Source organism: Lissotriton helveticus, chromosome 1_1, assembly GCF_964261635.1.
Source record: "Lissotriton helveticus chromosome 1_1, aLisHel1.1, whole genome shotgun sequence".
NCBI lineage: Eukaryota > Metazoa > Chordata > Amphibia > Caudata > Salamandridae > Lissotriton > Lissotriton helveticus.
In genome coordinates this window covers 682,831,070-682,854,224 of record NC_136057.1, presented here as the reverse complement: position 1 = coordinate 682,854,224, position 23,155 = coordinate 682,831,070, and the positions used below count along the sequence as shown (strand labels likewise).

The 23,155-nt window shown below is 46.3% G+C and overlaps 1 protein-coding gene across 5 annotated transcripts in view; it reads right to left on the bottom strand.

The window, feature by feature from the left end:
• FRMD4A (FERM domain containing 4A) overlaps positions 1 to 23,155 on the bottom strand; it is an 853,273-nt gene that overhangs the window by 511,499 nt on the left and 318,619 nt on the right. The window contains exon 1 of one of the 5 annotated variants that reach the window (XM_078674205.1): positions 12,908 to 13,389. The exons of the other annotated variants lie outside the window; for them this stretch is intronic. Coding sequence (XP_078530331.1) covers positions 12,908 to 13,066 — 159 coding nt within the window. The 5' untranslated portion in view covers positions 13,067 to 13,389. Of the gene's footprint in view, positions 1 to 12,907; positions 13,390 to 23,155 lie in introns of those variants that run through there. 5 annotated transcript variants of the gene reach the window in all.

The window sequence follows — 23,155 nt, the reverse complement described above, 5'->3', positions numbered from 1 at the left end:
GTGTCCACAGTGCTACGACCCTCCTCCCCCCGCACCCCTCTCTCTCGTGCCCTCTGTCCCTGGTTACCTCCATGACCCTAGTAGGTATTTGTACTTAAAGGCCCCACCTTCCCACCAGAGACAGCTCAATAAAGGCAGCATTCTTCAGCCAGCGTGACCTTTGACCGTGTCTTGGCCGCCGAACTCTTTTGGCTGGCGGGACACCCTTCCCTCTCTGAGGGAATCATAATCTTTCGCTTCCGCGGGCTTCTTGTGTAAACCTTCCAAGACGTGAGAGCCTCGCGCCACATACCACGCACTGCATTTGAATTTCGCACGCGCTTCTCTGGATCAGGATGTACCGGCTGTGTTTTTTTTACGAACGTGAGACTCGGTTCTAAACATCTCAGACCCTCGCTTCCGGCCTCTTGTTTTGATTAGCCTGAGACATTCACTGCCTGGAGACTGAGAAAAGTTGTTTTTATTCCTAACAACCTAATTGTGGTGATAGACGAAATGCAGTTTAAGAGGCTTCTGCGAGAGAGATCTAAAAAAACGATGTTTTACACTTCGGAGTAGTTGTGCTGTTGGGGTGGCCAGAATTTGAAAGCCCACAACTGGGACACTTCACAAAAATTGAAGAAGGACTACCATTTTACTTAAACCGAGCACAGAAAATGACCACGCTCCTCAGCACAGAATTACAGAAGAGGCAGTAAGAACAAAAATAAAATGCAATTTTTAAAGCCAGTTGCATGCCTGTTAATTTAATTGCTTTCTTATAACAGTTGTTAACTAACTCTACTTTGAGTAACATAAAAAGGCCAACCATTTTCTGTCGACCCTCCCTAAAAAAACCGGGATAAAAACGAAATTTCCCAAAATCTGCCGTGACAGCTGGTGAAAACTGGAAGTGTCCCAGCACATCTGGGATGCCTGGTCACCCTAGCGGTCGTGAACCTGCTGCGCGGGTCCAACAGATTTGCCTCAGTAACCATACCTGCAACCTGGATGTCACCTATTTAGCATTTTTTTAAAACTACAACATTCAGTTCTCAGTCAAACTACCATATAGCCGAATGGCCTGGACCAGACTACGTTCTCGTGCAAACAGTATTTCTGCCACACCCAGTGAGAGGAAGAAGAGGAAAAGTGTGAGGAAGAAGGCTACTGTGATCAGGAGCTCCTCAACCTGTTAATCAGCTTTTCCTATTATAGACTTGGTGTCAGTGACAGCTCCCTCTGAACGGGGGTGATGGGTTGGGAGGGGGTGGCGGGTGAAAAAAAACCAAACCTTACCATCTCCACCGCCGCACGCCTCTCCTCCGTCTGCTGGCAGCACCAGAAGCGCCCAGGATTCCGGACTCTCCCAGCCAATCACAAAGCTGCCTGAGCAGCGTCGTGATTGGTCTGCGCGGCCTGTTTGTCCACTCAGGCAGTGCCTGGGGAAACTGGACATGTTCTCCACAGGCTGTGCAACACAGCCCAATGGAGAACATGCCAAGTGCGCATGACGGTTTGGTCGGCCTTAGAGGGAGCACGTAGGGAGTGCAAACCACTCCTGCTCCCTCTGCGGCGAGCCAGCCCTGCCCCGCCCGACCTGACTGGAACAAATAAAAATAAAATGATAACTTCTTATTATTATTTTACTTTCCTTTTGCACTGCTCAAGGAGCAGTGGAACGACGCTCCTCCGCCTTAGCGGACGAGCCGCCACTGCTTGGTGTGCTTTTCACAAGTAGAATGCCACATCAAAAAAACAGCTTTGCCAGGCGCACGTTGTTTTTGCTGCATTATTATGCACACCAACATTTGTGTCACAGTCTGAAGTCATTGTGATGCTAAATATGGCTGTTTCGAGGCTGTTTGGTGACATGGATCTCTGAGATTCTCCAACAGCAGGGCCAGTTATTGGGTGCCACCAGCAGAGGGTGGCAGATTGCTTGCCCCTGCAAGCAGCAAATTCCATTACTTTGCCTGGGGTAGCAGAACGCCTCTTCATATAAGGAAACAAAGATCTTTGCTCAGGCCCCAGCATAAGCTACGGTATATATAAATGTGCGCCATGATCTATGTGGCTGCACAGATACGCAGCATTCTCCAGGGCCTTTGCCACAAATCCACAGTTGACCAAGACGCTCTCTCGTCAATGGGTTCCAGTACCAACCTCAGGGCCGGACTGGCTGTAGGGGGCATCAGGCGTTTGATTGGGAGGCTGGAAGGGTGGGGGCTGGTTTTGGAGGGGTGGGGGCCTGTTTTGTTACTGGGGGTTGGTTTTGCAGCGATGCTGCAATATCGGCCTCTGGTAACAAAAGTTGGAGTGCTGGGGGCCGGTTTTCTTAAGTAGTAGTGCTTCACGCTTGCACGCCTCCCCACCTCCTCCTCCCCCTTCGGCCGGTCTAACAAAATTGCGAGGACTGCACTGCTTTGGGTTCCCAATACGGCCCTGACCGACCTGGCCCACAAGCACCCTGAGGGCTTGCTTAGCCCATGCCCACCAAGCAACCCGTTCACTACCACTTGTTATATATTGCACGTAATACCCGTGAATAGGTAATAATTACAGTGTGCCCAGCACTTTCTGTTTTGGTGCTCTGATCATCATGATAACACAATTTCCCATTGATGAACCATATCACAGATAATGCGCAGCCCCCAGGGCAGCAGTGAACCGGCGCCTGCCCTGGGGCAGCACCAGTGGCGTAACCATAATTGAGGGCCGGGGCCCCCCCCCCCTGCCAGGAACGTGGAGGGACCCCCTTCAGACTCTATTAGGAGCTCTCAGGCTGAAGTGCAGTGCTGAGGGGGGCTCCTTGAGCTTGAGGGCCCCCCCGCACTGCGGGGGATGTGTGGGCCTGTGTTACGCCCCTGGGCAGCACAGTAGTGAAGAAAGAGCAGGCTGGCTGTTTGAAGCAGCCGGTTCGTCTTTCACAGCGCAGATGGCACTCGGCCTGTTTTTAAAAGTAGAACAGAGATCCCTCTTCAGGCGGGTGCAGTGAGGGACTGTACCTGCTTCCAGGGAAAGGTCTGGGGGTCTATGGGACCTCCTTTCCTCCTCGTGGAGAGATCGCACTGACTGTGCGTCAACTCTTTGAGCAGAACAACCAGTGCGCCTCCTGGCAGTCTCTTTCAATCTGCACCCTCGTCCATAATACAGTGCGGGCACAGAAGCAAAGTCTTTTCCTCATTAGCACCCCTTTAGAATCGCCCGATTTGTATTACAGAAGGTGCAGCGCAAGATTTGGCAGCCCCTTCTATAATATCAAAGTGCCTTGGGGGCGTAGAACGTGGATGCATATGCCCCTTTCGCTCTGAGGGCACTTAATAGTAGGTGCATCCCTGTTCTCTTCCGCTCATGGACCACAGTGGCATCTTGTCACCTCTCATAGCTGCTTATCTGCCCCTGCTTCCATGCTATCTGATCAAGGTTTCATTAGTTATCTTCACCCTGTTTCCCTTCCTCCCCATTATGCTGCCTCTGGACAGTGTGGTTGCTACAGAAATGCTGCAGGTAGGTAGACAAATAAATACATTGTTCAAATAATTTCAGTGCCTTCTTTGATAATTCAACAGATTATTTTCAGACAAACTACTGAAACCCCTAAGAAGATGAGAATGCATTCTGTGCCTCACCAGGGATAAGAAAGTGCTATACAGATGTCAATATAGTACAATATACTTTCCAATACTTTGTAATTGTAAGTGCATTTCTATAGAACATACTACCTCTACGACGTTCTTCTCTCAGACATAGGGATTGCATAGGGTTTCCATAGGATAATTTGTCTCCTTAACTGACCTGTTTCAAGCTCTTAAATAACAGTATTTCAATAAGCAAATGGCATTGGCAATGCAAGCAAGTCTTATGAGAGCGACAAAGTCCATTTCTTGTTCACCAAGCACTGTTCCTGTGCAGACATGTAACTGGATGATATTGTTTCACGTTTTTGGAGAAATGGTCAAATAATTGATGACCACATCTACAATGGTGAAAATGTACTAGGAAAAACTAATAATCAAGAACACATTTTCACTAACCACTAAAAATAAACACACATTGACAAAACTAATAGGTTGAGGTTTGCTGGCAGTCTTTTGGCTTTGCCAAAGCTTGATTTGTTACTGCTTTTGTAAAACTTTGATGTTGGAGTAGCTGCTAGAATTTAACTGATAAAAAAAGCCAAAAAAGCAAAAATATATTTTGGTCTGAAAAGGGAGACATTACCATTGGCTCTAGCATTAAATGAACTACTTTATGTATGGATGTTCTTATGAAAGGGCAGAATACAGTAAATCACAGTGAAATTGGCCAGTGGCTGAAGTGGGCTCACCTTTTACCCTGTGCTATACTATAGTGGTGGACAAAAATGTGAACAACACAGCAACAGACGAATGGATAAAGAGGCCTACCCAGAAAGTGACTAAAAGTACACATATCCTGCATTTTACACCACAGTCATTGTATGGTCTGGTATGACCTGTCACCCCTATTTCCATTAATCTGACTGGGAAAGAAATACCAATGGGGACCTTGTGACTGGTGAGCAGCATACAAGTCTCCAGAGTACAGTAGCAATTTAGGTGAAGCAACCCACCGCACAAGGCATCCCTTTAGTTGGGAGCACAGAGCAAGGACACATGCACCCCTGAACTACTCTGCATGATCTAGAATGAGGGGGGTATAAGTAGAATGTATGGGGGTAAGAGAGGAAAGAAGGGGCAGGGAAACTGGGAAGTAAAACAGGAGCTGACTTTGAACATACATGGGATATTTGAACGGAGATACTTATGCTGTATGAACAAGAAACTCAGTCCAGCCTTTTGTGGTGCAACAGACGGGATTTCTTGGACAGACAAGGCACACTTTCCAGCCCTCATCTGGCTTTATTATCTAGGGATCAATTCATACTCAATTCCATCATGCTGTTGTGCCACCATTATAAGTGGTGCCTGGCAGGGCTGTTAGAGCATCCTCTGTTCGCGAACACATGTACCAGACTGGACCATGTTTCACTTTCAGGGTCGGACTGGGACAGAAAATGGGCCCTTATTAGTGAATTAGTTAAAAAAAAAAGGGGCCCATGTTTGCAAATTGGGACAGGTTTGAATTTGTAAAGATGTGTTAGATAACTGTTTTGTAAGGTATGGAAGACTGCAAGGATTTGGGCTTACTGAAGGCAATGTTTGTTTTAATATCAGGAAAATCAACAGTAAACAGCAGTCCAGCGGGCCATAAAAGCATCAAACAAACAGCAAAAAAGGCCCACATCCTGACCTGCCATACCAGACCATCGGGCACTGTCTTAATGCCCTGTGGGCCAGTCTGTTCGCTTTTGAAGACTGGATCCAAGCAGACATGGAGCCACCATAGGGATTCCTCACTGCAGAGGAAGGTGAAGAAAAACATTCCCAACATACATGTTACACTATGCTGCAAGCATCCCGAAGCCATCTCTGCCCAGTGTAGGTGCTCTCCCTGCCTCTAGTTTGAGCAGCACTCATGCTGCTATAAGCAACACCCCATCTTCCAGAGGCAGTAGACCCTCTGTCTCTACTGCATCCATCCCGGTCTCCCCTCTGCCTCTACTGTGGGTTTCCCTCTGTCCCAGTCTCCACTCTGCCTCTACTATGGGTGACCCTCTGTCCCGGTCTCCCCTCTATCACTATTACGGGTGTCCCTCTGTCCCAGTCTCCCCTCTGTCTCTACTGTGGGCGTCTTTCTGTCCCGGTCTCCCCCCTGCCTTTACTGCGGGCGTCTCTCTGTCCCGGTCTCCCCTCTATCACTACTGCGGGTGTCCCTCTGTCCCGGTCTCCCCTCTGTCTCTACTGTGGATGTCCCTCCGTCCCGATCTCCCCTCAGTCTCTACTGCTGGTGTCCCTCTGTCCCGGTCTCCCCTCTGTCTCTACTGGAGGTGTCCCTCTGTCCCGGTCTTCCCTTTATCACTACTACGGGTGTCCCTCTGTCCAGGTCTCCCCTCTGTCTCTACTGTGAGTGTCCCTGTGTCCCGGTCTCCCCTCTGTCTCTACTGCAGGTGTCCCTCTGTCCAGTGATGTAAAAATAGCCCTGCAGTCCCAGGAAGGGGCGGCTCCTCCATTAGGGCGGAGGAGTGTCGCCCCACTGCTTTATCGCAGTGTGAGAAGCAGAAACATAAAATTGTATTTTTAATACCATTTTATGTTTCTGCTTCTCGCGCTGCGAGAAAGCAGAAGACAAGGGTATGCCTGGTTGGGGGCGAGCGGGAGGGTATGCCTGGTTGGGGGCGGGCGGGTCGGAGTGGCTTGCACCACTCTGAGTACTCTGACTGTGCAGGGCCGACCAAAGCAGTCATGCACACTCTACATTTTCTCTATGTAGGCTGCAGCCTACATAGAGAAAATGGCTTCCCTACAGGTGCCCGGCTGAGCGCTATCTGGGACTATGCCATTGCAGTGCTGTGATTGGCTTACAGGAGGGAGGGAGCATGCCTGCTCCTGTTGCGGAAAACGTGGAATGGGGGGCCTTTCAAGTTTCGTTAAGGTCCCAGCTGCCACACATGCAGTATCCACCCCCTGCTGGAAGGGACCCTCTGTCCGGGCGCGGGGGCACGAGCAGGTCACTGTGACTAGTGCTCCTCCAGGAGCCCCATTTATGACTATTTTTCAATCAGGATTTCACGTGTAAGACTCGTTTTCTGCTCGAAATTTGGAGGCAGAAAATTGATTTGTCTGTTAAGAAAAATGCGAGAGAGACCTAGCTGTCCGGATGTAAAGAAAAACAGATTGCTTGGAACTTAAAAAGATAGATTGGATGTAGTTAGTACTTGGAGCAGGTGGGAATTCTGATGACATTTCAAATACAGTGGTTCCAAATTCCACAGATGTCAGAGAGAGTAAGAACATGATGTTCTAACTCATTTTCTATCCCTTTTTGAGTGCGTGCAGGGGAAGTATTTATTATTTATCGATATAAGCATATTTTTATTTTGTTTGTACTCCTTTTGAAATGTGACCTATAATCAGGGACTCTGGATTTATGTGATTCAGCGGCCACAGCGTTTTTCAAATAATTATGTTTTTTCCACATAGTCCATCATCTGCAGCTTTTAACAACAAAAAAATGTCAAACTCAAATGGATCAAAAGTCGCCTCAGGTTCCTGCTCACCGGAAGTACCTTCGCAAATGTTAACTGGTTATTTTTCTGTTGCATATTGCTGTATTTAGGTGTTACATTGATACTAAGTAGGAGAAATCTGTATCCCGAAAGTGTTACCAGGTGTAAAAACGACAAAATAATGTAGTAATACCATCACAAAATGTGCGGTATTATGCTGCGCTATTTGCCTTATTTTGCCGAATAATTTAGTGAAACAATATTAATACATAATTTGGTTCTCTTCTGGCACTTAATTCTAGTGACCCTGCTTATAACACCCCTCCCTCAAGCCCCCCACGATCGACAAGCCTTTTATTTGCAACTAAAATAATATAACGTAACATGACATAGCAATCGTGTTTCTTTAAAAACACTCCACTCCAAACTCTTCTGGGACTGTTAATCCAGCCTTCCTAACAAAAAAACTGCTCAAGTGTGTTTCATAAAAAAGCTTGAGAAAGCTGATTAGAAAAAACATGGCCTGGATTAAACTGAGGTGTTTCTCGAGGTGCCTGTCTCTTGGAATTTTACTTAAAACAACAATCCCCTCCTCGCCCACAAACTGGACCCTGTTTTCTCAGAGGTAAAGCAATTACAATCTTGGCCTTTTCACTTCTAAATGAAGATAAATTTAACAAAAAAGTCCTACAGGACTAACGTTCAGACAGAACCCCAAATAAAGTCCTGAAATAACCACCTCTCTTGTGGATGTTAGGGAGTGGTCCAATCGAAACCTTCACTTATTCCTCCTACGAGCTATATGGCTAAAACAAATGACCAAGTACCTGGGTTTAAGATTAGAAGGCAACTTGTGACATAATATATGTGTTATGAAATTCAGTGATCCTTTATTAATCATGTAGAACAACTGCTAACCATATGTACAATTCGGGTGCATGGTCCTGAAGAAGGCGTGGGATCTCTAAGACCATTTATTTTTGCAGTTTTATATAGTGCGAACTAGACCCAGAGGTATCGGAGCGCTTTACATGAGCGCCAGTTATGTTACAGACAAACACAATTGTTGTAATCTACCATACACACCTGTGTCTGCTGTTTACTTTCAACAACATTCATTTTTGTTAGGCATAGGGAGATTAACTGATTTGCCTAGAATCACAGAATGTTGAGCGTCCCTGCTGAGACTCAAACCCGGTTCCCCAGCTCCGAGGTTGAACGCCCTAGCCATTAGGCCACATTCTCTCCCCATAATGAATGCTGAAACATGGCAATCCATTAATAAAGGATGTGCTTGCATTCCTTATTGTGTATTAACCTTGTACATAATACAGTTGCTAAATATTTAACAACTGAAGCATCTCCTCTGCACCTGGCTACAGGTAAAACTGGTCTGAAATACACCCCATACACCTTCCCTAGCCATACACATAAGCCACAACCTGTATTTTATTAACACTGAATGTTGATATATTATTTCGATATTTAGCACAGTGTCTCCGTAGAGAGGCGTCAACTGGTGCTTATAACACTCTTAATAAGAAGCAACAGATGCAGTCATAACATTTCATCAGCGTAGAACGCCCAATATTGACTGATGGAAGTGATGGGGACCAATCTGGATAACCCAGACAAACATAGAACTCCTCAAAATTATTTTTGAGTGTTCTTTGCATATGTACTACATTAATTCTCCGGGATGAACGAATAGCACTGGTGAGCCGTGATCAATATTGAGACAAGCCTGCCTAGAGGGACCTTCACCAGTGTTTGTGTTATTAGGGCTACAGTTAAAAGAGGGTGTCCACCTGGTGTGTTTCCCTTGCTCTCATCCGCATGAGTGAACATCAGTTTTCATATCAGCCCTATCATGCCAACGAAGGAGGAACCAGGTCAATGTTTGCGGCTTTTTCTGAAGTGAATTGCCTTCGTCCCAGACCCTAGAAATTAAACAAAATGGTAGTGAGCAATCTACAGTGTTAGCTGAACACCTACGAAAGCCATGGATGTAACTTGCTATTTTGCTGATCTGAGCACACATCACAAGAATGACATCTAGTGGAGGCAGTGAGTTGTAAGATACTGCTCCAAGTGCCCCCATGAAGCTCCATCAATGACACGACCGCTTTCAAACCACACTAGTAAAATGTGAGACAGCGTTAGACCCTCTCGCATAGGGCTTGGCTCGTGCACGCGCACCATGCCAGATGTTCCACAGTGGAAAGGGAGCACCGTTAAGTGGTGGCTTTAGTCCAAACCGAGGCCGCCTTTCGAGTGATCCCGCAGCAGACCCAGCCAGCACTGGGACCGCTTCCTTGTGAAGAGCCTGGAGCTGTGCGGATGGAGTTACATATCAAAGTACACACTCTACAAGGCTGGGCGGCCATGCTTGCGCTGCAAAGCCAACAGTTGTCCAGCGTGGCAGGTTCTAAGTGGCCGAAACAAAGCTGTCACAATTACACATCTAATCCTCAGAGCTCAACCCCACAGCAGTCGCATTAATTCTGGGATTGATGGAACAAGTGCTCCGTGACTCGAAGCCGAAGGAACAGATAGATTGTTCTAAGAAGACGTTTTTTGTGCCTTCTAGACCAGATTTTCGGGTAACAATCCAGTAGGCCGACCCAACCTCAGTCAAGGATGGACAGTCCAGACAAGCGTAAACATAGCTATCATACCGATAAAGGGTGTGATTCAAGCCCATATTTGGGACCTGCTCATTACTCTGTGCCAAGTCCCAAATGCCCTACGCTTGCAACGGATACCCAGTTTACCAGTGAGACCAGGCGGTTTGCATTAAGCACATATCACAGCAAGGAATGTGGTGCAATGTGATACATCAGAACCATGGGCACGTCTGGAACTTTTCACACTTGTGTTAGGAACATTTTATCGCACAACCAAACCCTGGGGGGTTCTATATATTGTCCTAGTTCCAATAATCTGCTGTCACTCCAAAGAATAACAAAACACCCAGCTGTGCACTCTATGTTCAAAGTCGACCCCTGCACTGGAGCTCGCGAGGACAGCTCCAGAACAGGACCTGACGTCACTTGGCATTGACCCCATGTGTTTGTGCAAGGCTGTGAAGAAAGCATCTCTTTCAATACAACAACAATGCCCAGCAGAGGGCTGGAGGCTGACACACTGTGTTTGCATTAGAAGGGAGATGAACTAGACAGCCAGAGTAAGGGCAGAAATGGACTCTAAGTATCCACCCCAACGCTGCAGAATACAAACCGATCTGATGCAATCCACTCGCTTGTTATGTTCCAGACATTCATACAGCAACATATTATCATCAGAATGGACTAACAGTAGTGCTTTAAGTGGGCAGGTGCTGTCCAGGACTGGAAACCTGCACTCCTTTAATTTGAAAGGGAGAGTAACCTGCTCTTCTCAGCCCCCCTGCAATACATTTAATGGGAGAGTACCGGTACTTCTCAGGAGCGAGCAGGTACTCTAGCTGATGAGTACCAACACTTGTACCTTTCCATTCAAATAACTGGCTAACAGTGCTGGCAGAGCTTGGGGTCCTTCACACAGGAAGCCGATGAGCCTGGCCCAGACGAGAGTCTGTTTTGTGACTGTGTTTCATGGACGGCAAAGTAGGTGTGGTCAAAAATACTGAAGTAATGAGACTGCCACGTGACGCCTATGATGATCCAATATGGGTGACCCTAGAATAAAGAGTTGTGTCACAACCCTCCCTGAATTATTTATTTAATTCAGTTTTATATAGCGCGGACTTTACCCAAAGGTGTCTGGGCGCTTTGCATTAGAACCAAGACCGTTACATGAGGAAATGTACATACTTACAAGTTACAAATTAGTTTCTGATGTACTTTATTCACTTGCATCACCAATAGATTGGAAACGGCCATGAATATGAAATTAACCTGTTTATTTACTGTACAAGCTGAGCGCATCGGTGGCTCACAGGAGCCACGGGAAGGCTCTTTGCGCGCTCAACAGGCAGAGGTTTCGAACATGCAGCACAACGGTACACTTCACAGGAAGCAGAACCCTTGTTGTTTGATCGCACTAACCCATAGCACATTTTATAGCTGTAATTTTTATGCAAAACAACGAAATGTATAACCAAATAGTCCATTTGAGATAATGAATTGCTTTTCAGAACAGTTGTACCATGCTGTGATGAGGCAGCCATGTTAGCAGCAGAAAGCTTACAAGGGGCTGCTTAATTCCAAGCCATAAATCTGTAAATGAAGTTGGAGGGGGGTAATGTCTCGCCTTATTAATCGGGCAGCGCACAGCATTCTGTGGAAAGCGGGATCATACTTGCAAACAAGCCACAAGAACAGGTGCGGAGGAGGAGAGCACAGGAGAGGGGTGTGCTGACGTGAAAACCATTAGCCACCGATTTAAGGCTAATGTTACCACCGCCTGGATTTATAGCCTCGCGCATCAAACTGTATTTCCAAACCATGTGACAATGACGCAGAACAAAGAGGGTTCCATCGGCGCATGCTGCCTGTGCAGCCCTCTCCCAGGGGTACCCTGGAGGCCTGCGACACACGGGCGCATGCGTCACACGGGAAGGGCTCCAGTGGACGTCTTGGAAGGGATGGAGTCTGTGGGAGCCATGAAAAGTGCAGCACCACCTTCCCACTGAGTGACCACCCACAGGTCCACAAAGGGATAGAGTCTGTGTGAGCCCTGACAAGTGTAACACCACCTTCTCACTAAGTGACCACCCAAAGTCTGCAGAAGTCTTTGAAGGGATAGAGTCTGTGGTAGTCCTGACAAATGCAACACCACCTTCCCACTAAGTGACCACCCACAGGCCCACAAAGGGATAGAGTCTGTGTGAGCCCTGACAAGTGCAACACCACCTTCTCACTAAGTGACCACCCAAAGTCTGCAGAAGTCTTTGAAGGGATAGAGTCTGTGGTAGTCCTGACAAATGCAACACCACCTTCCCACTAAGTGACCACCCACAGGCCCACAAAGGGATAGAGTCTGTGTGAGCACTGACAAGTGCAACACCACCTTCTCACTAAGTGACCACCCAAAGTCTGCAGAAGTCTTTGAAGGGATAGAGTCTGTGGTAGTCCTGACAAATGCAACACCACCTTCCCACTAAGTGACCACCCACAGGCCCACAAAGGGATAGAGTCTGTGTGAGCCCTGACAAGTGCAACACCACCTTCTCACTAAGTGACCACCCAAAGTCTGCAGAAGTCTTTGAAGGGATAGAGTCTGTGGTAGTCCTGACAAATGCAACACCACCTTCCCACTAAGTGACCACCCACAGGCCCACAAAGGGATAGAGTCTGTGTGAGCCCTGACAAGTGCAACACCACCTTCTCACTAAGTGACCACCCAAAGTCTGCAGAAGTCTTTGAAGGGATAGAGTCTGTGGTAGTCCTGACAAATGCAACACCACCTTCCCACTAAGTGACCACCCACAGGCCCACAAAGGGATAGAGTCTGTGTGAGCCCTGACAAGTGCAACACCACCTTCTCACTAAGTGACCACCCAAAGTCTGCAGAAGTCTTTGAAGGGATAGAGTCTGTGGTAGTCCTGACAAATGCAACACCACCTTCCCACTAAGTGACCACTCACAGGCCCACAAAGTCTTTGAAAGGATGGAATCTGCGGGAGGTCTGACAAGTGCGATACCTCCTTCCCACTGAGTGAGCAAGCTACAGGCTGCGGAAGTCTGCGAAGCGATAGAGTTTGTGAGAGTTGTAACAAATGCAACACTACCTTCTAAGTGACCACCCACAGGCCGCGTGCCTCAGACAGCGTGCGCATCTATCAGTCCCCGCATGACTGTAAACCAGAAGGCCCCCTGAGCCATCCCACCTCACCTGGTAGACAGTTCGGGAAATGCACCATGGTTTCAGCAATACTTGCAGGACTCGCAGGTTTCCGACACGAGAGGACCTCAGTGCCCGTGACGTCAGGTTCCACACCAGGCTGTCCCAGTTGTACCACAAGTCCTCGAAGTTCAGAAGCACAGCTGCCATGGTGCCTATCGCACGGGTAGGGTCAACACACGACAGGCGAGCAGGGCAAACCACAGTGGTCAGATATGGATCAAGTCAAGATGTTTGAAATGCCTCAGGACCGCCTTGAACATGAAGGAGCCACAAGCGGGATCAGCTTCTCGCCTCTCTCTTTCGGAAGCTGCGTACCCAGAAGAGCATTCCCTACCAGATCCGTCTTCGTCATATCCGGGGAGTACAGGGGCCTAGGAACCAGGTAAAGGGCGTATGCCTGCTCCATGCAGAGTCCCACCGCCGCTCCAAGCCCTCTGCCTGCATCTGTCCTCACCGCTCCGCTGTCGACTGCAGAACCAGGAGAGAGACTCCCATCCAAGCCATCGTGTCGGCTGCAAGCTGCCGGGATCCCATCCAGGCTCAACAAGAATGCTCGTCGGGAGCCAACATTCCCGGGACACGCCAGATTGTTGTTTAACCTTTTGCATCTCGAACTTAAAAGCGGAGTGACTCCTTTCAAGAAGCTGTGCTAGACTTCCGGAAGCTTTCTTTTATTTTAAACTGCCTTCTTCACTAGGTTCCGGCCAAAATGGGAGCAACAAGTAGGCCTTTATTTGCAAGATAATAAATAGTTTATGGACATCATTTAGCTCTGGGTTGGAATAGTTCCCTCCAATCTCTTTTGCTCCTCCATACATTCCTAAATCTCCCTCTCTGTGTTGCATGTCAAAAACGTGGGCTTTTTTTTTGTTACAATTTTAAAAATACTGCAGTCTGGATGCACATTTAATCCGGTTTATTCCTGTAATACAATCGATTGATGTAGGGCCCTGACAAAACCATGCTCTGGTGCAAGGCAATTGTGCATCGACATTTACACCACTGACGAGTGCCGTGACTGAGTAGTGTAAAAATTCAACTTTTGCGATGACTGGTGATGTCTTTATTCAGCTAGTGCAGATGACAATGCACGATTGCTTTGCACCAGGGCAAATGTATGTAACCAGGCCCAGGAACCCAGCCAGTATGTTTTGATGAGACACCATCACTGTCGGTATTGTACAAACTATCAGTGAACAGGTGAACAGTCAAAGCAAATCAATACGTTGACAGCTGCTTCTTCGATCCCGAGGCCATGAATTCTTAGGGCTTGCGAGTACCAGCCACTCCTTCACTTACTCGCATTAAGCTGTACTTTAAAGCGATCAGTAACTCGTGTCCCTCAGTGAGCTGAACTCTGAATGAGATGCTCTGCATACGCCTCGTGTGTCCTAAGTGAGGGGTACTCTCTCCAGTCACTAAGCCCTCATTTCCTCAGGGAAATGTATATTTGAATGCTGGATACCCCACCTCCCTACACTGAACCATACTCGTGGCACACAGTTCTTGAGTGACAGGCACCCCAGTACTTCTCGGACCACAGCGAACCACTCTTGAACGAACAGAAACCAATGTGCCCCATGCCCTCAGTCAACTGGTCTTTGGAGGGGGACAGAGACTAAATTATGTGGTAAGAAAAGGCAAATTATGCGACGTAAAGAGGCACATTTTTTGACACTATTACGTCATTATCTTGTAATTTTTACACATACTGTCTGGGCAAATATTTTATCTCATTAGTACCAGTTTAACAATAAAATACAGACATATGCAACTGAAAGATGACCAGTTAACCTTTGCAAAGACCTTCCCCTGCGCGCGGACACGTCGCTATGTTTCTAGTAACATTTGATCCGTTTTAGCCAGAAACATTTTTTGAGGGGTTAAAATCTGCAGATTATGCAGCAGATGATGGTGTATGTTGCTAATGCTGCAAATCGATTACTATGCATAAAAAATGCAGCCAACGAATTGCATAATTCCAGTAGCCCTGGATGAGGTGTACCCCAAGCACCACCTGTGAACAAAGCGAACCGTGTTCCTATTGTCGGGGGAAACAGTTGGAACACCACGGTCTGAATCATGAGTGTTCCGACTATGCAAGCGATACCACGCAGTGGGAGGGAATGGGTAGTTGGGTTCGTTTTTAGGGCGGGGGGTCGGGTAGGTTTTAGAGCAGTGAAAGTGGTTGGGGTAGTTTAAAGGACGAGAGGTGGACAAGGGATTCGGGGTAGGTTTTAGGGCAGTGAAAGTGGTTGGGGTAGTTTAAGGGACGGTGGGGGGACAAGGGAGTCGGGGTAGTGTAAGGTTTTAGGCCTTAGGGCAGTGGGAGTGGAATGGTAAGAGGGGTAGTTTTTAGTGCTGGTGGGGGTTGGGGTAGGTTTTAGGGCAGTGGAACGGGTTGGGGTAGTTAAAGGGACAGCGCAGGGGCAGAGGTGGAGGTTGTTCGGGGGGAGGCGAAATAGTGGCGATCTTAGCCACACATACCCCTTTACCATTCATGCCTATACCATGAAATTTCATGGTATAGGAATGCGTGGTTAAGACGCATTCATGGTTGGGCTGTGTGGTAGAGGCACGCGTGGTAAAACCATTCATGCTTCTATCATATAACCTACTGTTGGTGCTTCATGCACCTCCTATCTTCAAGTAAACTGCATTTTAAGAGAGGTTGGTATCCCTTTTGGCCACGCCCTCACTGAACTGTACCTATCAGGGACCCAGACTCCACATGCCCTCAGTAAACAGTTTTTTTTACTGAGGTACACCTGATGTGCCACCTATGCATTCAGTGGCCTGTAGAATTGAGTGCCAGGTGTGCCATGTCCTGCGTGACCATATCTCATTGTTCGTTTCTTGAGCTGCACTCTGTCCTCCTTGCGATCCCCATGAACTGTATCTTTGTGTGATTGGCACCCCTCATTGCTCTCATCGAACTGTAGTGAACGGTCAACCAAAACGCGGTGATTGCAATTTCAGCTGATTCTGTGACCACAGTAGCTACAAACCACCTCACTAAATATTTGTGATATCCATAATGCGACCCCAATCACAATCCTGCTTCTCACTTCTAGACTTCTTATACACCTCCTCATACCCCCTCCGAGGGCCACAAGCCTTCTCGGCCACTCTCGATTCCCTGCATGCACATGACATCTCACACATCCAGAGCTTTTGCCACCCCACCCCCCATCCTTGTCAATTGGCATAGCGAGTCCTTTCCAAATGCATTACTCACCATCAACTCAATAGCTAACAGACATTGACAACAGTAAAGAGCAAACCTCCTACAGAATCCTAATCACATTGCATAGGTAATAACCATTCCATAAGCAACACCACCACCTACATAGCTGACCACTTCAACTCTCATCCCCGGTAATTAATTATAGTCACCAAAACCGAAAATTGACCAGAAAGATTTTGCTGCACCACTAACCTTCACATCCCCTTTCCTTTCCTTAGAACATCTTGCAGGAGTACCAGTGCTGAGATCCTTATTAACAAATTCTTCGCCTTTTTATCCTTTTCCTCCTCTAGCTCGTGCTCACCAACCAACAACTACATTGTCATCACTGGCTTCATGTCATGTTATTGTACCAGTCCCTAGCAATGTTGATTCCATCGCTGAATACCCTGATTGTTGATTGAAGCTCCAATTCCGGGACTCAAATTGTTAGATATTCCTTCAGTCAGTATCCTAACCTACTTGAACCACATGCACACGTTTTCTTCTATATTAGAAATGGCGGACAGGAGTGGAACCACTTCCTGGTTTCACTCATGGACAGGAGGCGGTCTTGTCTCCCCGACTGAGACCAACACGGTGCAGAGAGGACGCACCGCCGACAGAGATACTGGCTATTAAACCAGCACAGGGGGTTAAGACAGGTAATATCTGGACCCTGGTATGTATCTGCCCTTTAGGTAAATGGCCGGAGGGATGCATGATGTTGTGAGTAAGCACAGCCAATTTTTATATAAGGTACGCTCCTTGAATACAGACTCAGAAATTATTTTGACATAATTGGCACCATCTCTTTACCCTGCAGAGCTCACCTTGGCCACCAGCGGATCCATGAAACAACACATTTGCCTAAATAATGTATGTGTATCACGTTAATTTTTAAATTTTATGTGCAATGTTGTGTCAGAACGTATATTCATTTATCAGAAGTGCTCACTACTATTTTTAGCATGTATTAGCTCACTAGTTATGGCACTAATACGTGATGTTCAGATTGTATATAAACAGCACGTATTTGAAGAACTTTAATATATACGTGTTGGTTGAAATATGTTTTCTGCCAAACCTTCGTCAGACTAACCCTCTCATGATTATATATTGCAAATTACAAAACAGTGAATACCAAGCAGGTCTAATCACATTTATGTATGTAGCATGCAAAGTATTTGAGCGCAATTAGCACCAACAGCACTACATGAGTGGTATTCAGGAGGTAGATATTTGGTCCTGATGAAAACCAAGGGGATGGCTTGAAACATGTCGATCCTTAAAAAGGCAGGTACATTGTTATCAACCCTTCCCATTGCCTGTTTTCAACCATATGGATTAGAGTCCAGAAAAAATAATAGTTTACCTGCTAGGCCCCTAGTGTCAGTAATCTTGCATGCCCCCTTCGCAAGTCTTTTGTGAGGAGCTTGCTTTACATTTCACTAGTAAAATAGATAATATCTATAACTCCTTCACTTTAAATCCGGAGCATATGTCAGTAACCCTGGATCCAGATAAGCCCATGCTCCCAAAATTGGAGTATTTTGACCCCATAACGATGGAGCAAGTCCTTGGGTTATTAAAACATAGTATTTCAGGTTCTCCAGCTGATGTGGCTCCTCCCCACATCATGTCTGACTTGGGACTGGAGCTGGCTAACCCTATTACGGAAATCTGCAATTTATCTATATCATCAGCCTCTTTTCCGTTGAAATGGAAAAAGGCATTTATTAAACCTCTGCAAAAAAAACCTCGGTTGACCAGGGGGATCTTCAAAACTATAGGCCTATTTCTCTTCTGCCCCTATGCTCAAAAATTATGGAATCTCTGGTGAACCAGCAACTTTCAGACTATCTTGAACAGTATAATCTCCTTGACCCCTCACAGTCGGGCTTCCGCGCAGGTTTTAGCACGGAGTCTGCACTAACTGAGGTGTCAGATACCATCAGGCTGCTGTTGGATGAAGGGACACCCACTATGCTGGTTCTTTTGGACCTATCAGCAGCCTTTGACACCATCTCTCACAGGATCCTATTAGAGAAACTGCGAGGGATTGGTGTCAAGGGGAGGGCGCTGGACTGGGTACAGAGTTTCCTCTCTGAAAGATCTCAATGTGTTCAACTGGACACCTTCGTGTCCAGGACCAAACTTGTGGATAAGGGGGTTCCTCAGGGCTCTGTGCTAAGTCCCACACTGTTCAATATCTACGTGTCGTCTTTGGCCGCCGTTATAAGATCGTGCGGATTTCACACCATCTCGTATGCCGACGACATGCAGATCATTGTCCCGATAGAGAAGGACATAGGAGGGACTAGAGACAGATTCAAGCTATGCATGTCCAAAATTGCAGTATGGATGAAACAGAACTTCCTGCAATTGAACTCAAATAAAACTGAGATTCTACTGTTCGGCAAAGCCGAGCAGATATGGACCAAGGATTGGTGGCCGGAGGAACTTGGAGAAGCTCCTCGCCCCAAAAACTGGGTAAAAAATCTGGGTGTGCTAATTGACTCTAAATTATCCATGGCGGATCATGTGAAAACTTTATCTGGTAAATGCTTTGGAGTAATCCGCATGCTAAAGAAGATCTTCCCCTGGATTCCACTCTCCTCCAGAAAGGTCCTGCTACAAGCACTTTTAGTTAGCAGGCCCGACTATGGAAATGTTCTGTTGGTAGAGATGAGGGAAGATCTATTCTCCAAACTTCAAGTCGTGCAAAATACGGCGGCCCGCTTAGCTCTCAATAAACCTGCACGCAACCCCTCTTCCCCATTATTGAATGACTTGCATTGGCTACCCATGAGGAAAAGAGCAGTTTTTAAGCTCCTGTGTCTGGTCTTCAAAGCATTGGTTGGGCTAGGACCAGTATATCTAAGGAAAAAATTAACATGGCAAATTCCATCCCGCCAGTTAAGATCTAGTGGCCATAAGCTTCTCCAAATACCTAGAATCAAAAAGGTCAGGATGGGTGGACATGCTTTCTCTTATGTTGCCCCTAAATACTGGAACACACTGCCAGAAGACCTGCGGATCTGTTCTACATTCGTGGATTTTAAGAAAAAATTAAAAACGTGGCTATATTAGTGCACTGGTGTTCTATATTGCTGTCTATTGTTGCCGGGCGCCGAGAACCCTCTGGGGATGATTTGTGCGCCATATAAATAATAATAATAAATAATAATAATAGGCAGGTATTTTTAAGGTTTTCGTTCCACATTCAATAACTCACCCCACTCTTATCATAGTTCTACATCATATTAATACATCTATAAGTGCTCCCACGTAATTCGTAGGTCATAGTATGCCTCATTCTGCGGTGGAACGGGATTACCCAGATGATGAAGCATGCCACCATGGGGCAACACTGGTGGGTGAGGGTTATGTAGGACATGTGTTTTCTTCACCTTGTGGAGGGTTATTTAGCAGCCAAATGAGTGGCCCTAAGTACACGGCCATGAATAACTACCACCATCCACATTCTCAAATGTGAATGGGCACTCACCTACACAGGTCAAGAAAATTCCACACCGAAGCTTAAGCTTTTTAAGGCTTTGAAATATGCCATAAGCATATTCACCATTTCTCTTAATACAGCTTGGGCTACATATTATGTTAAGAGGCCTTTTTACACAGTTCTACACAGGTAACACTATTCTCTCTCCTCACCAACATTACACCCTCTTCCTACTTAGCCTCGGCCCTTTGGTGCACTGTCCTCATTACCTAAACCAGTCAATTCAATACGTTTGCCTGACCTCCCCCATGACACTCATCATAACACTTTATTCAGCCAACCAGTTATATGTTATATTCAGTCAATGTACCCCTCTAGTAATACAACTGTTAGCCCTACTATCTAGGATCTTCATGGGTCTTTTCTCTTAAATCACTCCCAGCTCTTTGTATTCTGCCCCCAATGTTTCAGGAGCAATCGTGCCCCTAGTGGAAAACAAATTGGTGAATTTCCATGCAACAACACTGCACCACTTCCTGTGACCAGCACCAGGAATGAGTCCTCTGCCAAACATAGGGCTTCATACAATCCAGTCAGCCTTGTACTTTAAGCCATTGATGACACAGCACCCCTCACTCACTCAGCTTATTACACATAATGCACCAGCACACTCTGTACTCTTAGTCAACCTCACACTCCTAGTGACACCTAAACCCCCAGGCGACTCTACTTGCATAAATCCATCACGCTGTTTGGAACTCTCAACTCAAATGACATTCTGAACCAACCCAGAGCTACCTTCTCACACCTGGGGTTCAAGAGTGTCCTCAAATCTCACTTCCTAGCACCAGAAAACTTATAAACACCCTCACCTCTCGTGGTTTCACCATTACCCACATACATCACAGTAAGCCCAGCCTGAAGTACTTCACAATGTTTCTAAGTATGTGCACGTATATTATTTGTTGAAGATATTTAATGTGTTGTCTGTATTCATAAGCCACCACCCAACCATTACTTCCTTGTCAATTTATCTGTGTACCACCACCCTGTCTGCCATTGCTTTGAGTATCACAGTCTTGCTATGTGCACCACTTCAGTGAGAGGATAGACGTAAATAGATACAGCTATTGGTGTCAACAAAGACAATACGTAGATAGTATGATGTATTAGTTTTTAGACAACATTGACCCATTCTTCGCATGTTGCACCATTCGTGTGTTACATAATAAGTTATGCTGTGCCATCGATCATTTGTACAGCGCACCAGTCAGTGCACCTGCATGCTTGTTTGTAGAGATATGTGGTTGCAACATGTCCTAAGTAAGAAAGATTTTGTGTGATAGCTAATAAATACTTAAATGCTATGTATTACATCACCTATTGTGATACGTTTCATATTTTAGCATACCACCACGTTAATGGCTGCTTGTGAACCTACAGGATTAGCCTGTGTGATGCATTCAGCTACTGCACCATACCATCCTATCTTCTCTGTTCATCTACTTAAATGTATAAAAAAAATATGGAGGTCAATCCTGGACAAGCCAAACCCTGAACGCCCACGATTACAAAGAAACCATGAAAGGGTGTGCCAATTTTGAGCTGTACTACCTGGCGGCTCAGCTACAGATCTACACACAGGAAATAGCACGAGAATTCAGAGGACCGGAACATATGAGGGGTCGGGGTATGCCCCGCCATGTCCTCTCTTTCATAGCGCTGCAGCAGAAACTGGATCTTAGGGATCTGACGCAAGGAGAAAAAACAATCAGACTGTGCTGGAATCGCTCACAGCGTAGGGCAGGGATATTACACCCGTATGCCCCCGAAATCCCATTAGGGATGTTGACGGCGCTACCACAGGGTGGCGATTGGTCACAATTGCAAGAGTGGGAGGAAGCGGGAGTCCAAATGCTGGGAGACCTATACGAAGACGGAGCGATGTTGCCCTACCAAACACTCCTAGACAGATTTGACTTACCAAGGGATGGTTTTCTGCTGCATGCAGCATTAACAAGAGCGATACAGACACACTGGAGAGAAGGCCTAATAGAACCAAGGACAACAATGGCTTGCCAATACACTATGATGGCAGCGGGGACCTTCAAGGCGGTCACGTGCCTCTACTCCAGAATGCTCAATGAAGGACTACCACCTCTGGAGGCATTAAAAGGAAAATGGGAAGCTGATCTAGGGAAAGACATCCCGAAACAGCATGGGCGCAGATAGTGCGGAGGGCTTGGAAGAGCACGAGAAATGCAAGATTCCAATTGGTGCATTTCTATATCCTTCATCGAGCATATCTGACACCTGGGAAGATTAAAAAGTACTTTAAAATAGACGATGCAGCGTGTCCTAGGTGCACGAAAACTGGGGTAGACTTGGATCATATGTTGTGGACATGCCCAATGCTGAAGCTTTACTGGAAAGAGGTGGGAGATACCTTGAATGCGATAACAGAACGGGGATTAGAGTTTAACATGGCCATAAGTGTCCTACACTGGTTCCCCCACACGTCCAAGAACAAAATTACAAGTACATTTATAGATATGGGACTCATACTGGCGAAACGAGAGATTACAAAACACTGGAAGGCAACAGTAGGGGGCAATGGCACTATTGCTGGCAGCGAAAGCGTGTTACGATTTCAGACTGCGCGTAGACAACGCAACGAAAAAGCGCTAGAAACAGCAATGGCATGGGAAGCATTCGTACAGGCATTGCATGACTATGGAACTCAGGAGGAAGGAGTAGAATAGTAAAATGATGTGGGAGTATCCCCGAACATGACAGGTCCATCACACAGAACAATACTTGATCATTCCTGTGCACACATATCACTAAGATCAGAACCACTCGCACGCTTCGGTGGTGGGAATTCAGGGAGGAGGGAGGGACTATAGGGGATTCAATTAGGAGTATAGAAAAGGGCATTTCAGGGCCTAGTTTACAATGGTGCACTGATCACATTGACTGGTTTGCATTATAACCCAATATGGTGTATGTGGTGGAGGGGGTTTCCTTGACTGACATAGTGGGATTAAGATAGCGAAGTTAATGTACCAGATTTTGTATACCATGTGGAACAAAAAAAAACAATAAACTACGTTTTGAAAAAAAGAATGAAAGGGTGTGCCAACAGAAGAGACAGAAGTAGTTTCTTGCTTAAAGTTATTTTTCATTTAACATGGAACACATTTAGTGACCTTCAAGTACTTGTGCGAATTAAATGTGTGTTTTCAAAAAGTGGCAGGCACGGACTCCAGCATATGAAGAAATCCAAAACAGTGGAAGGCTTTTCCACATTTCGTCTCAAAATAAACATCTAGAACCTGAAGGGCGAAGGGCAGTTCAGTTTGTAGCTTCTCCTTTGGGACTACCAAAAAAGGTGCACATTTTTATTTACAAAATGGCTGGTTACCTGTGCACTGGATGTTTGAATGAAATGTGGTGACCCCATACTTAATGTACACGCCACAAAGATGCCAATTAATATTGATTACTGCAGGTTTGGGTTTTAAACACAGTTGCACCTGTCTCAGAA